The sequence below is a fragment of the Neovison vison genome, chromosome 8 (assembly GCF_020171115.1).
Source record: "Neovison vison isolate M4711 chromosome 8, ASM_NN_V1, whole genome shotgun sequence".
Taxonomy (NCBI): Eukaryota; Metazoa; Chordata; class Mammalia; order Carnivora; family Mustelidae; genus Neogale; species Neogale vison.
The window spans coordinates 87,137,935-87,154,034 of record NC_058098.1 but is presented as its reverse complement, the minus strand read 5'-3'; the positions used below and the strand labels follow the sequence as shown (position 1 = coordinate 87,154,034).

At 42.3% G+C, this 16,100-nt stretch overlaps 1 protein-coding gene across 1 annotated transcript in view; it reads left to right on the top strand.

Annotated features, from left to right (window-relative positions):
• SPRED2 (sprouty related EVH1 domain containing 2) overlaps positions 1-16,100 on the top strand; it is a 115,992-nt gene that overhangs the window by 84,886 nt on the left and 15,006 nt on the right. The window contains exons 2-4 of the mRNA XM_044264105.1: positions 956-1,133; positions 9,293-9,461; positions 11,547-11,611. Coding sequence (XP_044120040.1) covers positions 956-1,133; positions 9,293-9,461; positions 11,547-11,611 — 412 coding nt within the window. The remainder of the gene's footprint in view (positions 1-955; positions 1,134-9,292; positions 9,462-11,546; positions 11,612-16,100) is intronic.

Below are 16,100 nucleotides of genomic sequence, written 5' to 3'. Positions count from 1 at the left end.
TTGGGGGTAGGGGGGTGGTGTCTTCCCTCAGTCCCAAGGAAAGGGGGAGGGTCTGTGTTACTCTACATCTTTGTTTCTCTAGAATCTGGCACAGTGCCTAGCATGTAGAAGATGTGAATATATGTTTGAATGAGTAAAAAATGAATTCTCTCCAAAGAAAGAAAACAGCAAATGAGAATTTAAATGGCCTTGCTGAAAAACCCAAATACGTTTCCCCAAAAGCGATGAAGAATGAAAAGAACTCGAGTTGGTCTCTGGAGAAGAAAGAGGATTTTTGGCAAATGTGCAAGAGAACTCATTGCGAAATTGAAGTTTAGACTGGAAAAAATAAAATCATAAACAGAAGGCTACACATGTGTAAAGGGTATTAGAACTGAAATCTTTTCCCACCTAGACACACGATTGCATGGTGAATTTGCAATTTGGAAAGGAATTATCCTGTTCTTGTGCTAAGTCAGAAGATGATTAGCTTTATAAAATGTTAAGCCTAAGTCATTCATTGTAAACTAAGTTTTTAAGGGTTGAAACTATAATATCCTCTTAAGTTCATAGGTTTGTCTTTCTTACTTGGTGATAATAAATTGCGGCAATTAGCTCATTCATTTTGTTATTAAAACTTATATCCTATAAGTAAAAAAAAAACAAAAAACTTATATCCAGAAACTAGAGTGTTAATGCCTATATACATCTCCAGAGACTCACAAATATTTTTAAATTACTGGGTGTCTTTTTAAAAATATACTTTCACAGTATATTTAGTTCAAGTGTTTTTTGTCGGAAACCCCCCCCCCCCCAAATTTGAGAAAGACCACATTTTAAGGCTGCCACCAGGCATCGATTTTTCTTTTGATGAGTCCAGAACAGTGCCGGCTGGTGTTCATCTTGTACTGGGAAACGTGTCCTACAGCTACCAGACCATTGTCATGCCCCGTTCTTCTTGTTGTTGTCGTTTTAGTGACAGCTATATTGTGCGTGTCAAGGCTGTGGTTATGACCAGAGATGACTCCAGCGGGGGATGGTTCCCACAGGAAGGAGGCGGGATCAGTCGCGTGGGGGTCTGTAAGGTCATGCACCCCGAAGGCAATGGACGAAGCGGCTTTCTCATCCATGGTGAACGCCAGAAGGACAAACTGGTAATAGCAGACACGCAACACATGGTTAAATCTGCGACGACCGATTTCTTTATTGTTTCATGGCAAGCCCTCTTCTCATAGGTTTGGTGGTGGTGGTTGTTTTTCCCTCCCCTTATTTCTCTGTCTTCAAACTGTGGTGAAAGCTTCAGAAGTTAGACCTCTGGAGCTGATGCCACATTCAGAGCGTCACCCTGGCTTTCCAGCGAAGGCACTTCTACCACACACCAGACACCGCAGGTGCTTCGAAGTTGTGTGTTTGGCTGTCTTGTTGGCGTCTTTGCTTAACTGAGCTGTCTTTCTGTCCCTGTAACAAGATCTTCAAAACAAAAGTGTGTTCTTTGTTATGAATCACATAATAGTGAGCTGTGAGGTCGGGCTTATTTTTTTAATAATGTAGGGTTTTTCTTTTTCATGAAGTATCCCATCAAGGTTTGGATGGTTAAAAAGTCAAATGCAAAGGCAGAATGTCACCTGACATATGGTTACTTTTAACTACTCTTCATCTAAAAGGTAGTGTAGCTTTTGTTTCAGACACTAATGAAAAGAAAACCTGTTTGGAAAAAGTAGTGGTATCACACATCTATAATAATTGTGCATGCTTATTAAATATGTATTTTGGAGATTGGAGCATTTGTAGTTCATAACATACAGTTCCATGAAGGACCTTGGATGTCCAATTCTGAGTTAGGAAGGAATCTATGATACGGAGGAAAATTGAATGTTCCAACCTGTTTTTAATTAGTGGCCTTGAACCTGGAAGAACATTGCTCCTATCTGTCCTATTTGATCATGGAGTGTATACTCAAAAGACATCTGTTGCTTCAGAATGTGCAGGATCGTATGGGATCTCAACAGAGAACATACAGAGACACCGCAGGGAATGTCAGTGTTACATTTGAGATCCTAACAGCGAGTGTTTCTGTTGAGTTTTATGAGTTAAATGTACAAATTTAATCTTCTTTTGCAACCACTTCTTACTGTTTAAAAAAAGTTACCAAACAGATAAGACAGAACAATTTATAAATGTTATATATAGATTAACAGAAATGCTATTTTCACACTTGATTCATTTCGAAAAATGCAGTGAATGAAAGTTTAAAGGGAGAACATAGCTCATTTTAAGAAGGGTGCCCATTCAGGAAATTCCCTACATATTAGTCCAATAATTAAAACATTCTTATTTACAAGATAATCACAATACAGGCAGTGTAACCACACTACCAATAAAAAGTAAAATAACTACCATTCAGCTGATGTCTGACATGCGCTAAATAGAGTGCTGACCCTTACAGTAGCCTGTGTAATTATAACTGAAAAAAAGGAAGATTCAGAAAGACTCCTTGTTCTCAGTGACCCATCTTGAGGGCCTGGAACTAGTATTTGATACCCTGTCACTCTGACCCTAAAACTGAGCCGAAGTCACATGTGTGCAACTGCCCTTAGTCCTTTGGTGTAGTTTTTTCCCACAGGTGTGTATTTTTATTTTTCCATAGCGCCCAATCGGAGCTTGTCAACAATGTTGCATCTCATTTGCTTTGCCTTAACATTCTCATAAGAAATTTTCCCAATTGCTGGTATCAGGTTGATGTAACATTGTTTACTTGATCTCCTTAGGGTTATTTATAAATATTAAGGTACTTTCCCACCCTCCCCCACCACCTCATATGACTACTTACATTTTTCACACTTACTATTTTCTTGTAAGAATTTAGGGGATCCAATTTTTATGACTTTGGATTCTTACACAAAGAACTGCTACCAGTATGTATGAGAATCTCCTTTAACACATGGGGGCGGTCATATATTTAAGTCTCTACCAATTTGACAGAGTAACAGTGGTATCATGTTATTGAGTACTTAATGGTATCATTGTTTTTCTGTTTGTTAAGCAGCTATAAATGAATTATCTGTCAATGTCCTTTGCTTATTTATTTGTTGGGGGCCTTATTTTTCTCCTTGCTATGTGTGCCCTCTTATATAAGAAAGATATTAATCTTTATCTGCCTTATTTACTGCAAATACCCTTATAATTTTGTTGCTTACCTTTTTATTTTAGTGTTATTTTTCTAGCAAAAATTTTGATAGAATTTTTTCACTTGTTCCCTTTTTAGTTTTATTATTACTTTTGTGTTAGCAGATTATCTTGCCTGAGCAGTTAAATCTTTATAGATCTCTTTTTTTCTTGGTATTTTCATGGTCTGTCATAGACTTTGTCAACCTAACATTGCCTTTAGATTGTCTCATCCAGCCCCTTCATTTTAGAAATACATTTATAAACTTGTATCTTACCATAGACTTGTACATAATAATTGTAAACTTTTACCATTTTGGTCAGGGCCCTTTATGTAAAGAACCTCAGCTAAATTCCTGTAACATTCTGAAGGAGGAAGATACTTCTATCTCCACTTCACAGTGGGGAAACTCCTTGCTCCAAGAAGTGATCCATTTCCTCCATCTAGGCACGTGGTCAGTAGCAGAGCCAGCATTGGAAACCATTTCACTGTGAGGCCCAAACCTGGTCCCCCCACACTAACTCTGCCAGGTAATAGGGCAGTCCTGGTTGTGGACGAGCTTCTGTTATTTGTTGCTATTGCACAAGGATTGTGTGCCTCATCCTCTCTTAACCACCCCCCTATATCCCATCATGTTTCTCAGTCACCCCGTTTCTCTTCCTGTCCCCTCTATGTTCTGTGACTCTACACTTCTAGACTTTTATATGCCCTCAGACTGAAATCACACACCCATATACCCATTTGTGCTTCTCCATCTCTCCACCCCTCACACTCTGGGAAATTCTAGACTCTTCTTCTCAGTGGTACTTAACCCCAATCCCCCCTGCCCTGTCCCACAATACACATACACACACCGTTTGGGGATGCTGTGACAGCTCCTTGGACCTCCAAGCTTTAATAACACAGCACTCCTGCCCCACTGGAGGGTATGGACCCTCGTAGGGAGCCTGCAGGTGGGGTAGGTTGTTGAAGGACCCCCCTCTCGCAAGTGGTGGAATGGTGAGGAGAGGAGGGAGGTCATTTTTGGATGGATGGTATCAGAGTTCCTAGTATTCCAATTAGGACAAGAAATGCTTTTTCTGATAGAAAACTAGTGTTATCACTAGTTTTTCCAGTGTAGTACAGTTCCAGAATTTAGCACATTGGTTCTTGTTATTATTTGAATTATATGTTGAAACCTGTGAATAGAGTTACCATTGTTTCCATGGGAAAAGTCTGTTCCAGACATTCAATCAGAAATTGTTATTTAGATTTTTTTTTTAAGTTGGGGACGATGAAGTTTTCCTGAGAAATTATATGTAAATGTAAAATGTCTGAGTTGAATCATTTTAGATAAACTAGAGACGTTTACTCCTTAAGTCCCATGAGAAACCACCCGACGAAGATGAACCCCATGCTGTAAAAGGTTGGTCATTCCTTGCATTGTACATGAGCAGGTCTGTGAGGTCTGTGAGCGTACGTGCCCGCTTGTGGGAGTTCCAACGGCTAACGCTCTTTGAACGGCAATTTGGCAGGGCATTCATTTTAAGTGTACATACTTTTTAACTTGTCGGTTTCATATTTAAACCCCATCCTGTAGTGATAGACTTGCACACAAAGATTTAAAGAAAGCAGTGGTTCTCAAACATTTTTGGTCTCAGGATTCCTTTACACTCTAAAAATGTATTGAGGATTGCAGAAGGCTTTTCGTTTTGTGAGTTATAGCTACTTATTTTTACCATATTGGAAATTAAAACTGAAATTTAAAAAATTTTTGACAAGTCACCATATGATACTTTCCCGAACAAAAATAATTGGAGAAAATAGAACCATTGCTTTATATTTTTGTGAATCTCTTTAATATCTGGCTTAATAGAGAAATAACTGGATTCTGATATCTTCTCCTGCTTTCAAGTTGTTGCAGTTTGTTGTTTTGGTTGAAGTATATGGGGAGAATCCAGCTTCACACAGAGAAGTAGTTCAAAAGGGGAGAAAAATATTATAGACTTTTCAGGTAATTGTAGATGTACTTGGATACCCCACCAAAACTCAGCTTGTAGTAGTTTCTGAAATGTGCAATCCAAATCCACATGAATGAACTTTTCATACCCTGTTAACGTTAAATCTGCTGGCTTATCTTTCACCTTGAGTGGACCTTTTACTCATTCCTAATTTTTTTTAACATCATGTCATTTGAACAAGTGGTTTACTGAGTTCAGCAGATCTTGGAAACGTTGATACATTTAATCCTGCAGTGTCAAAAAAAGTCACATTTCTTAACCTCACCACTAATATCATTAGAAAAGTTAAGTATTGGGAAGCTATCCAAAATTCTGATTTCACTGGAAAGTTCAGATTTTATTATTGGCAGCAAATACCTCCAGTTGTTTTCTTTGAAGTGACAGGCTTGCTGTGTTCATTTTCAAGAAAGTATTTGCCAAATTCTGGGTCCGAATAACCATAGTCCATCTGCTGGTGGTTTTTTCAAGTGAGCCTGGTGATCTGTGGAAAAGGCAGTCCGTTCAAGTCACAACTGAAACAGTTGAACGAGTACTTTTCCTTGAGACAGTCGTAATTCTTCCATACGCAGCAGAAGTGGACAGGCTGTGAGAAGTGCCCCTCCCTCTCCATCTGTGCATTTGACATTGGACATTTGACGTGCACTATGACATCTCTTCATATACTTAAGCCAGAGCAACGTAGGACAGTAGATTGAAGGCAAAAGCAGATAGGAGAGTCCCGTTATATGCACATTCCACTGCAGCACATGGGATCAAAGCTCTGTGTTTAAGGAGCAAGACTTAATACTTGATAACTGCTTCATCGAGGACAGTCTGACATAAAACTGGCCTTTTCCATGTGGCCTATGTGGCAGTGACGAAGCCAGTGATTTGTGTAGACGTTGGTGCCGCTGCACTGCCTCTGTACGTGAACGGCACACAGCACCAAGGTTTTCCTGGCTGTGCCTTCTGCACCCTCACCAGAAATGGCAACACAAGGAAAAGGCAAAAACTGCCTATGTGAACATAGTTTGTTTTGTTTTGTTTTTTTAAGATTTTATTTGTTCATTTGAGAGAGAGCAAGAGTGAATGAGAGAAAACGAGTGAGAGAGGAGAGGCAGAGGGAGAAGGAGACTGACTCCCCATGGAACAGGGAGGGAGCCAGACCCAGGGCTCAATCCCAGGATCCCGAGATCATGACCTGAGCCAAAGGCAGCCGCCTAACCGACAGGCGCCCCTATGTGAAAATTGTTTTGCCACCCTGGATCCCCTGAAGTGAGGAGAGAGTAAGAGGGAGGGCTCCCAAGAGCTCGCAAAACAAAATTTGAGTACACGTATAAAGATGTTCGTTTCAGCACTGTCTCTAAAAGTGACTGATCAGAAATCACCTGAATGCCCCTCAGTGCGGAAAATGGCTGAGTAATTCTAACGTATCCGTACTGAGCCATGAAATGAAACTTCTTCCTTTCCTGTATCTGTCTCTAAGATGTGTTCTCAAGGAAAATAAAAGGCAAGTTGCAGAGCCAGTTATAGATGTGGCCACATTTAAAAACACTCACACAGAAGCTTAGGTGTGTATGTAAGAAAGCCGCAGGAAGGGACCTGGCTCTGTGTCCCCCATCCTGACAGCTGCTGACTCTAGAAATGGAGAAGCATTGAGAGTGGGGAAGGACAGGTGAGCCAGAGTGAATCCTTCATGTATTTGTGTAGATTTACTTAAATCTTTGAAAATACACATTTCTGGTATAGATTCTTTTAAAGCTTCCAATGAGAACATTTAATGACCTTTTTTTCTCCCCATGCATTTCATTTAAAAAGATAATCTGTTTAAAGCCTTTCTCAAGGTTTAAGTTAAGCCAGACTTCACTAAAGGGTTTATACCTGTGAAGATGAAAACACCTGAACTTTCTCATTGTTGTCATTAAACCTAGATATGTAGTGATGTTATTTTGTTTAACAGGACATAAAGAGATGGTATTGAGCCCTTTTCCCTCACTTATTTTAGGTAGCTGAACTTTTCTAAGAATTTTATAACTTCTCTAAGAAAACTTGCCACTGTGAAATGTTGGAAACATGGAAAACATCAACCAAAGACTAATTTTTTTCCATCCTAAAAACATGGAGAGGGACACCTGATGGTTCAGTCCGTAGTGCATGAGACTCTTCATCTCGGGGTCATGAGTTCAAGCCCCTACGTTGGAGTAAAGTTGACTTTCAAAAAATATGGAGAAACTGGAAGTCTTTGTTTTTATAAATAGTTTATTTTGAGGCTTTGAATTGAGGCTATTAAATTCTAAAATAGATAACATTTGTTAGTTAAAGCCTTGGTTATTTGGATTTCCCCAATTTGGAATGGGGCTGGGCTGACATTTAATCATTGCACTATTCTTAGAGAAAAATGGCCATAATAAGCAATTTAATCATAAATAGAACTGTGCGAGGGGACCGTTGTCTTCTTTCAATACAACGGGATAAAGTGAACTGCTGTGGACCTCCATTTAATATACCAGTGTAACTAGTGCACTCCGTTTATTAAGTCGGAGACCAATTATTAGGCAGCACTTAATTTCTGTTTGCTTAGATGCATTCTTGAAACTTCTATGCATTTAAAGTTCTCTGATTTGAACTTACACTGATTTAGGCAGGGCTTTACTCTTGCCCTTCGCTTAATCTAAAATTAATAAGATCTTATTTTGTTAAATGTGGAGCTTTGCCAGAACAAGGTGGAAGCTATTAAAACTTAGCAGAATGATCTTGGTATAGCTAATGAAGCCATAGGAATGAATATGGTCGCTGTTTTGGAGTTTTTTATGAATAAAGAATGACGTCTACATTCACATGAGGGCAGTGCTGCTTTGATGGTATAATCTTAGATCCTGGTATCTTTGTCACCAACAGCACTGTGCTGGCCATACCGTTATTTTGTAATGTATCTTGGTCTTCTGCAGCCTGGTTAGGGGCACAGGGCTAACGCACATGACACTGTTAGAAAATACTGTGAAATCAAGTACCAAATTGTGAAGGTCACAGTAAGAACGGGAGTGAAAGTAGAATGTGATGGTGGGAATATCCTGGGAAAATAATATGACCTTGTTAAGTTTCTCATTCATTGTTTTCCAAGCACGTTGGTGTCTGTGTTATTTCCATTTTAAAGATGAAAAGATCAAGGGTCTGAAACAATCAGCTCCAAGTCACAGCTTAGTAAAAGGCACTTCTGGGACTAGATCACTAAAAACTTGGAGATTGTTTGCATAATCCAGATAAAAGTTTAATAGACTAGGGTGGGAGCAACTGAAATGAGGTGGATCTAGAAGATGTTGAAGGAAACTTGGACCTGGTGGTCGATAATACAGGATAGAGGGGAAGCACCAGAGACAGAGACAACCACAGAGATTTTGAGCTGGGAGCATGAACAGAGAAGGGTTGGCATTGCTAGATGTGGGAAATTGGCAGAAATTTCAGAACAGGTTAGTTAATTTTTTCAACATGTTGCATGTGCAGTCTCTGGGAAATAGCCATCTTATGACAGAGGAGGGAAGGTTGAGAGCCATTAGAACAAAGGCCCTGACATAGTAGCAGTAAAGCTGAAACAGAGCAAAGCCCCAAGACCTGGGCCATCAGCATAGAAACCGCTTTCACCCTACCCTCACTGCCCCCTCCCCATCAGGGGCAGGAGGAATTAAAATGACTGAGAACCAGGATGGTTAAGAAGTTCAGTGAGGGGGCGCCTGGGTGGCTTAGTGGGTTAAAGCCTCTGCCTCCGGCTCAGGTCATGATCCCGGGGTCCTGGGATCGAGCCCCCCACTGGGCTCTCTGCTCAGTGGGGAGCCTGCTTCCCTGCCCCCCACCCCCTCCTTGCCTCTCCCGTAACTTGAAATCTCTGTCAAATAAATAAATAAATCTTTTAAAAAAAAAAAAAGAAGAAGAAGAAGAAGAAGAAGTATAGTGAGGATTACCAAAGGCCAGCCGGGCAGGGTCAACAAAGAGCAATGGTCCATGAGGCAAGCAAAGGCTTCCTTTAAGATGGAGAGACTCATAGATACAAGAAGGCAGGACGGAGGGTTTTCATTAGTTGCCATTAATGATGGATGTTTCCTGGTTGGGATTTTGGTAACCAGACACCATCCCGACTCCGTAAGTAACCAGCCTCTGTGTTTCAATCCTTCAGGTGGTATTGGAATGCTATGTAAGAAAGGACTTGGTCTACACCAAAGCCAACCCAACCTTTCATCATTGGAAGGTCGACAATAGGAAGTTTGGACTTACTTTCCAAAGCCCAGCTGATGCTCGAGCCTTTGACAGGGGAGTGAGGAAAGCAATCGAGGACCTTATAGAAGGTATCACGTCTTGTCACTGTGCTCTTAGGGGGACAGTGGGAATGTTCCGAGGCCTTTTTTATTCCAGTTGTCTGCCATCCTGTATTTGTGGTTTACCAAGTGACGATGCAGGGCAAAGGAGATAGGTTTCAGAGTACGGGGTGATCCCAGTTGGTTTTTAGACTCTGCTCCGAAAAGGTAAGTTCTGGACTTCCATGTCAGTGACTTTTTGACAGAGTTCACCTTTCCCTGACTGTTGAAATGGCTTTGGTGTGATCCGTGTTGACTTAGAAATGGAGAGTGACTCTAATAGGCCCTGAAGGTGCCAGGCCTTCCCACTACCTTCCTGTAATGAGAGCTCAGGGTGTTTGCACGGAAAGGGAAGGGGATCTCCTGGAGCCCTGGTTGGGGTTAGGCCTTAAGTCTGTGGGTGAGTGGGTAGGAGACATTGGGTTGCATTTGACCATGACCTGGAAGGCTCTTGCGCATTCCATTCTCATAGGCTTTTCTAGGGTCCACACATGCAAACGCACAACTTCTCCACACATTCAGTTATCCATTCGAAGATTTAAAGGTGCCACAGCCCAGGCAAAGAAAGAATCTGTTAGAAAAGAAAGAATCAAGCAAGGCATGTGTTAACCAAATTCAGAATTTGGGGAGATTGTTTAATAAGAATGGGTTGCTGCATTTGTTTAAGAACTAAAGTGTTCTGAAGTCCTTTTCTTCTTTGTGGGTTTGGGGGAGAGCAGAAAGTAAATCTTACTAAGAAAACTTGGTCAACGTCAGTAGTAAAATTCAAGCTAGAACGTGGGGTCTGTTCACTACAACCATGTGCTGTCCAAAAAGATATTAAACACCAGTGTTCACATTATGGGTCTGACCTAAGGTGGCAAATGTTTAAAATGTTATCATACATAACTTTTAAATAATTACAAAGAAAATAGCTCCGATATTATTGATAGAATTGTGTGCCATATGTCCAGATAGTCACTGAAGCTGAACACAAATGACTTACAATTTTTTTCTCTTTATATTATCTACCTAGCTGTTTTCTGTCAAATTTTCATCAAACATCAGTTGACTAGAAATATTGAACTAGCTGAGGAAACTCCTGAAAGATCGGTAGTAATTGAGCAGAGGACTTTTTTTTCCTCCTCCAATCCCTCATAGAAATTTAAACAGTTCTCATTCCTTTCTGTGCAGTTCTCTTAATTTCAGTTTTATGGAATAGCAAAATATTTTCTAAATGCACATTTTTAAAGATCTAACCAAGAGATGGAGAAGAAATTTCCCTGTTGGCAGATTTAAATATGTTTTTCCTTTTGACCATTAACAGTATCTGTTAAGATGGGCCACCCAGTATCGGGTACTGTTAGGGGAAAAGGAAGAAGTTACGTGGATATGCATACCAGAAGGAAGAAAGAGATGAACACGTAAATAAATCAAACCCTACATGCCCAAATCATTCCATGATGGAATAAACTGGGTTTTCGGGCATGAGCCCAAATTTTAGCCTGCAGAAATGGAAACCTCACTGGTGGCCCAACATTGCAAGAGAAAATCTCTTTGCATGGTTGTCAGCTTAGAAGGCAGCTCCCCCAATCTGGGTTTTTTGAGTCTAGTGTCTGCATTTCAGAACAAGAGGTGACCATGCAAGCCATTTCGTCAAACCCTCTTGTTGGCAGATGAAAAGATGGGGAAAGTAAGTCCAGTTTTCATGGAGATTGTGGTGGGTTCCCGCTGGGGTGCCACTGGCAGAGGCTGCCCGAGGTGCGCGTGCTGGCGAGCTATGGGCAGCACCCCCCCCCCCGCCATCCCCTCTGAGGTGCTGCTCTGGGTGCTGCTTCTCTAGTTGCCTGGGCAGAAGTTTGAAGGATTGAGAACAACAGTAGACAGATTTAATTTAAGGAATAACATCCTAGCTAGAGTCAGTTGAAGAGGAATAAATTAAAAACATTTAATTCCCAGGTTATGTATTTCTGTTGATGACTCACATTCAAAAGAAATGGAATGTGGTTTTGTTAAAATATATTGTTTAAATGATTGACTTTGACTTATCATCTTTGGAAATGCGTCTTACTACCCTTTTTTTTTTAATCTTTTTAGGCTCAACCACATCATCTTCCACCATCCATAATGAAGCAGAGCTTGGCGATGATGACGTCTTCACAGTAAGCTCCCTTTGCCCTTTGCTTTCCAGATTAGTTAGTGAATAATCGAGGGAGGCTCTGTCTAAGGGTGTAGGAGACACTTCGCAGTCTGATATTTGCTGTCGCCTTTGGGATTTCATGAGGAAGAGCTGTCCCCGATCTGTCCGAGGTTCTCATGCAATCTTCCCTCAGATCCAGGGTCACCGACCAGCTCTCTGGCTTGCCTGAGACTTCCTAGTTTTAACAGTAAGAGTCCCTCATGGTCTGCAAGACACCTCAAGCCTGGGCAAACCGGGACACCTGGTCACCCCACTCAGAGTCTTGTGTTAACCCCTCGGCACCCCAGGGAAAGTCAGAATAGCCTTTCTGAGGAGTAATTAAACATTTGATAAGAAAGTCTGAAGGCTGAGTGGAGCTGAGGCCCACATATGCAAAGACAGGAAAGGGCTTGGATAGTCTGACACAGCTTGAGTTAATGGGATATAACTGGAGACCTAATGATTTCTCAGCTTGCTTCTGCACTGAAGTTCTGTGCTTCTAGACATTAATTAACAAATAGTCCATTGCAGGCCTGTGGTATGCTTAGTGCAGATGCTTAGTGCAGCGAGAAAGCTGTAGGGCAGCATTTTCAAACTCTTGGTCTTGACCCTCAGTAAGAAATACATTTACATTGTAACATACGATACAAACGCACATCTGTAGACACCTGAAACCATATCATACTTCATGTTCTGCATTGTTTCTTTTTTTTCTCTTCCGTTTCATTTCCTTCCACTTTTTATTACAAGACTTTTAAAGCACCACAGGAAAATCAGAAGAACACAGTGAAAACCTAGATTCAGCAGTTGAAACATTGTTCCCCATTTGCTTTATCTGTACACATGTGTATGCACGCACACATGTGGTTTCAGTTCTGGTTTTGGCCAATCCAGTTAAAAGTAAGTCACCTCAGGGCTTTAATTCTATTAATACTTCAGCATGCATCTTCTAGAAATAAGGCATCATCTTACAAAGCATATCATTACTGGGGCACCTGGGTGGCTCAGTGGGTTAAGCCGCTGCCTTCGGCTCAGGTCATGATCTCAGGGTCCTAGGATCGAGTCCCACATCGGGCTCTCTGCTCAGCAGGGAGCCTGCTTTCCTTCCTCTCTCTCTACCTGCCTCTCTGCTTACTTGTGATCTCTATCTGTCAAATGAATAAGTAAAATCTTTAAAAAAAAAAAAAAAAGCATATCATTACTATACCTAGAAAAATTAATAGGAATGTTGTAATAATCATCTGATAGTTCCTTCCTAGTTCCTGACTTACCCCAAGAGTATCTTTCATTTGCTCTTTTTATTTCATATTTTTAAATATTGGCTGCAGCCCTTTAAACATGTTTCCCAGCGCGCTCATCATGAGAATACAGAGGTGTGTAAAGCATGCCTCAAGCCCTCATGGGGATAACAGGATGGTTTGGATTGACCCGTGGAAGGGCCCTGACTGTGGAAAGTATTCTTGTCCAGGGTACTCTACAGGCAGGGACCTGGGGGTCAGAGAAGACTTCTAGGAGGGGAGGCTGACCTGTTTCTCAGTGGCCTCTGAACCCCACTCAGGAAGGGGCTTCAAAGCTGGGCAGCATGCTGGAAGGCAGGAGCAGGGATGTGTGTGGCGAATTGCCTGAGGGCTGTGGACCCCAGCCTGAGGGGATCCGAGCATGCATAGCTAGGGGTGTCAGGAAATGAATTCAGCTGTCTTTCCATTGAGCACCTGGTGTGTGCCGGGACTCTGAACAGGCTTCCTATAGTGCTCCAAGCAGACTCTCTCAACAGTTGGCATGTTGTTTACATCTGTTCCTTTGTCACGTTTTTTCAAGAGACAAACAACAGCAGGCAGGTTAAAAGGTGGCTTCCTGTGCTCCAGAGCGAAACTGTCAATTCGCAGCTGCTTCCCAGCTACCTGCCAGAAGTGATTTATAGAATCGCGAGAGGGCAAGAGGGAAAGGGGTGATGGAAGCCAGCATCCCTCCTGGTTTCATCCCCTAATCCACAGGGGCTCAACTTGCTGCACTGGGATGGTGCCGGATGCCCAGGAGGAGGTGTTGAAACAGCAGGGCTGTTTCCAAACACTCAGCGGAGAAGGAGCTCCAGGGAACTGCATTCCAGGCAGGCCCTGGTGTCTGCCTTCATTTCGTTTGTTTACAAACAAGGGCCTATTAATAACAGCAGCTCCCTTCCCCAGGGCAGGCCTTGTCTTCAGTCCTTTGACTGTTAGGAACTCCTCCCCGGGAAGGCTGAGGAGGGAAGGCTGAGGTCGTCAGGGGCTTCCTCCCTGGGTAAGTGAAACGCCCAAAAGCCGAAGCCCAGGGAAGCCCAGGACAGGAGCGGCGTGTTGACTCCATGTAGAGTCTACAGCTTCGCAAAGCTTGTTGTATTCTCAAACTTTCACTGATAGGACAGACATTTAGAATTTGGAACTCATTTATTACAGATAGAGTATTCATGGCAAGAAGATCTTCTAAACAACTTACGGATGGACCAGAACCATGAGGGCTTTCTGGGAGAAGAGCATGTGTATGGGTCTAACCTGAGGAACCAGGAGGTTATCTCTGCTGCTAGAGCCAGGGGTTTCCCTCTGCTGCAGGGGATTCCTTGGCATAGAAAGAGCACAGGCCATTGTGGACAGTATACTAATGTGTGTTCTGTGTTGGGAAATAAAGTTGGGGAAGAGAGACCCCGACTCCCCCGGAGCCATTGGGCACTCACCAAGCGTGGGCTGTCCCTGCTCACACTTTCCCCGCTCTCCTGCTTATCCCTCAAACCAGCTTGTCCTCCTGGACAAGGATTGTGAAACCGTGCTGTAATTCCTCAGAGGAAAATTAATGTCCTGCTTGGCATGTGCATGAGTGCACACGTATGTGCATACACACACGCACGCATACCCTGCCCGTGCATCTGTGGCCACTTGCCAGCGCCCTTACCCTCTCGGGGTCCCCCTGCCTCTCCGTTCCCTTCCACTGCCACCAGCATAGACTCCCGATGAGTGACTGCTCTGATTTTCCGAGTTTGGGCTGTTAATTCATTCATGTATCCTTTTTCTCCCTCCCATCCCTTACAGCTGTTTTGTCTCCTTTAAAATTCCAAAGTACTCTGTGGATGATTTCTGACTGCCATTTGAAAGCTTGCCCTTTTCCGTTTTTAAATTTTTTATTTGCCAAACGAATGAACTTTCATCTAATTAAAAACAGGACATCTCACTGGTACAGTCTCAGCAACCCTGTAAAGCTTTTCTCTAAAAGGTGCTCAATAAAACGGGTGGTCTGAACCCCAGATACAGGGTCTGACAGTCATAGGTTTGCATATTTTATTCATTTGCCGTATTGTTATCCGGGGGGAGTGATGCAAAGTTGGGTGATTTTGAGGGATGCTTCGTTGTTTTTCTAGCTGTGTTTTCTGCTGAGTCTACAAATGGGAGCTGAGCTCCTAGCATTGTTGCTCACTGGAAGCTTTTGACTGCTCCTGTGGCTTCTTGCCCTCCCCCTTGCAACACAGTCTCATGCTGGCCCCCTCTGCTCATGGGGACCTCAGTTAGAGTGACTGGCGCAGGTGAACACAAATCCCTACATGGCATGGCCGTGCCCTGCATTAAATATGCAGGTGTGAGACCTGAGACATTTGGTAAAATTTGGAAGGTGAGTAATGCAAAAAACACAAAGCAACGACAACAAAAAAGGTTAGCATTCTATTTAACAGGATTTTTTTTTTTGGCATTGCTAAGAGCTGGCACACTCTTGTTAATGCCCCAACTGACTTTTAGTTTCTTTCATTTCTGGGAGACTTTCATTTTTGGGGAGACTTTAAAAGGACAGAATGGAAAGACCCTCAAGTCTGTTCCTTCTGTTGTACTTTTGTCTTGCAGAGAAGACACGTGCTTTGGCATATCCTGGAGGGGAGGCCCATTGTCAGCCTGAGATAGGAACAGTTTAGCTCCATGAATAAGCTGATCTGGTTTGCTCCCCAACTTTAGACTCACTGTCTCTGAGCTCCCTACAGTTGAAGACTCTGAGGCCAAAGGGTTCAGAGCCTACAAGAGGAGAAGTAGGAAAAATGGACCATAGAGAACTAGAAGGGCTCTGGGTTTTATGGCCATTTAATGAAGAATTTTCCCTAGTCCATAAGGTTGGGTCCATTAAAACCTAGTGGTTTATTTACTGCTGCCAAAGCCTACGATCACTTTTTAATTGTTATTAGAATCTTCATAGATAGACAAGGATAATTTTAATGTGGTCTTGGGAGAATGCAGCTGTACGTATACATACTTCCAGAACAGGCTGATCTAGAATCTGCGGTCAGGTGTTGCCGCTGCTTCAGCTGTCATTGTGCTGAGTGGCTGGATTCTGGCTCTAAAGCTTGGGGATTAGGGGAAATATTTGCATTATAGACAGATACTTGGGGTGTATGAAATAGCTTAAGTCTTCTCCCATAATAAGTCCTGAAATAATATCTATATCTGCAAATCGGGAAACGGTCA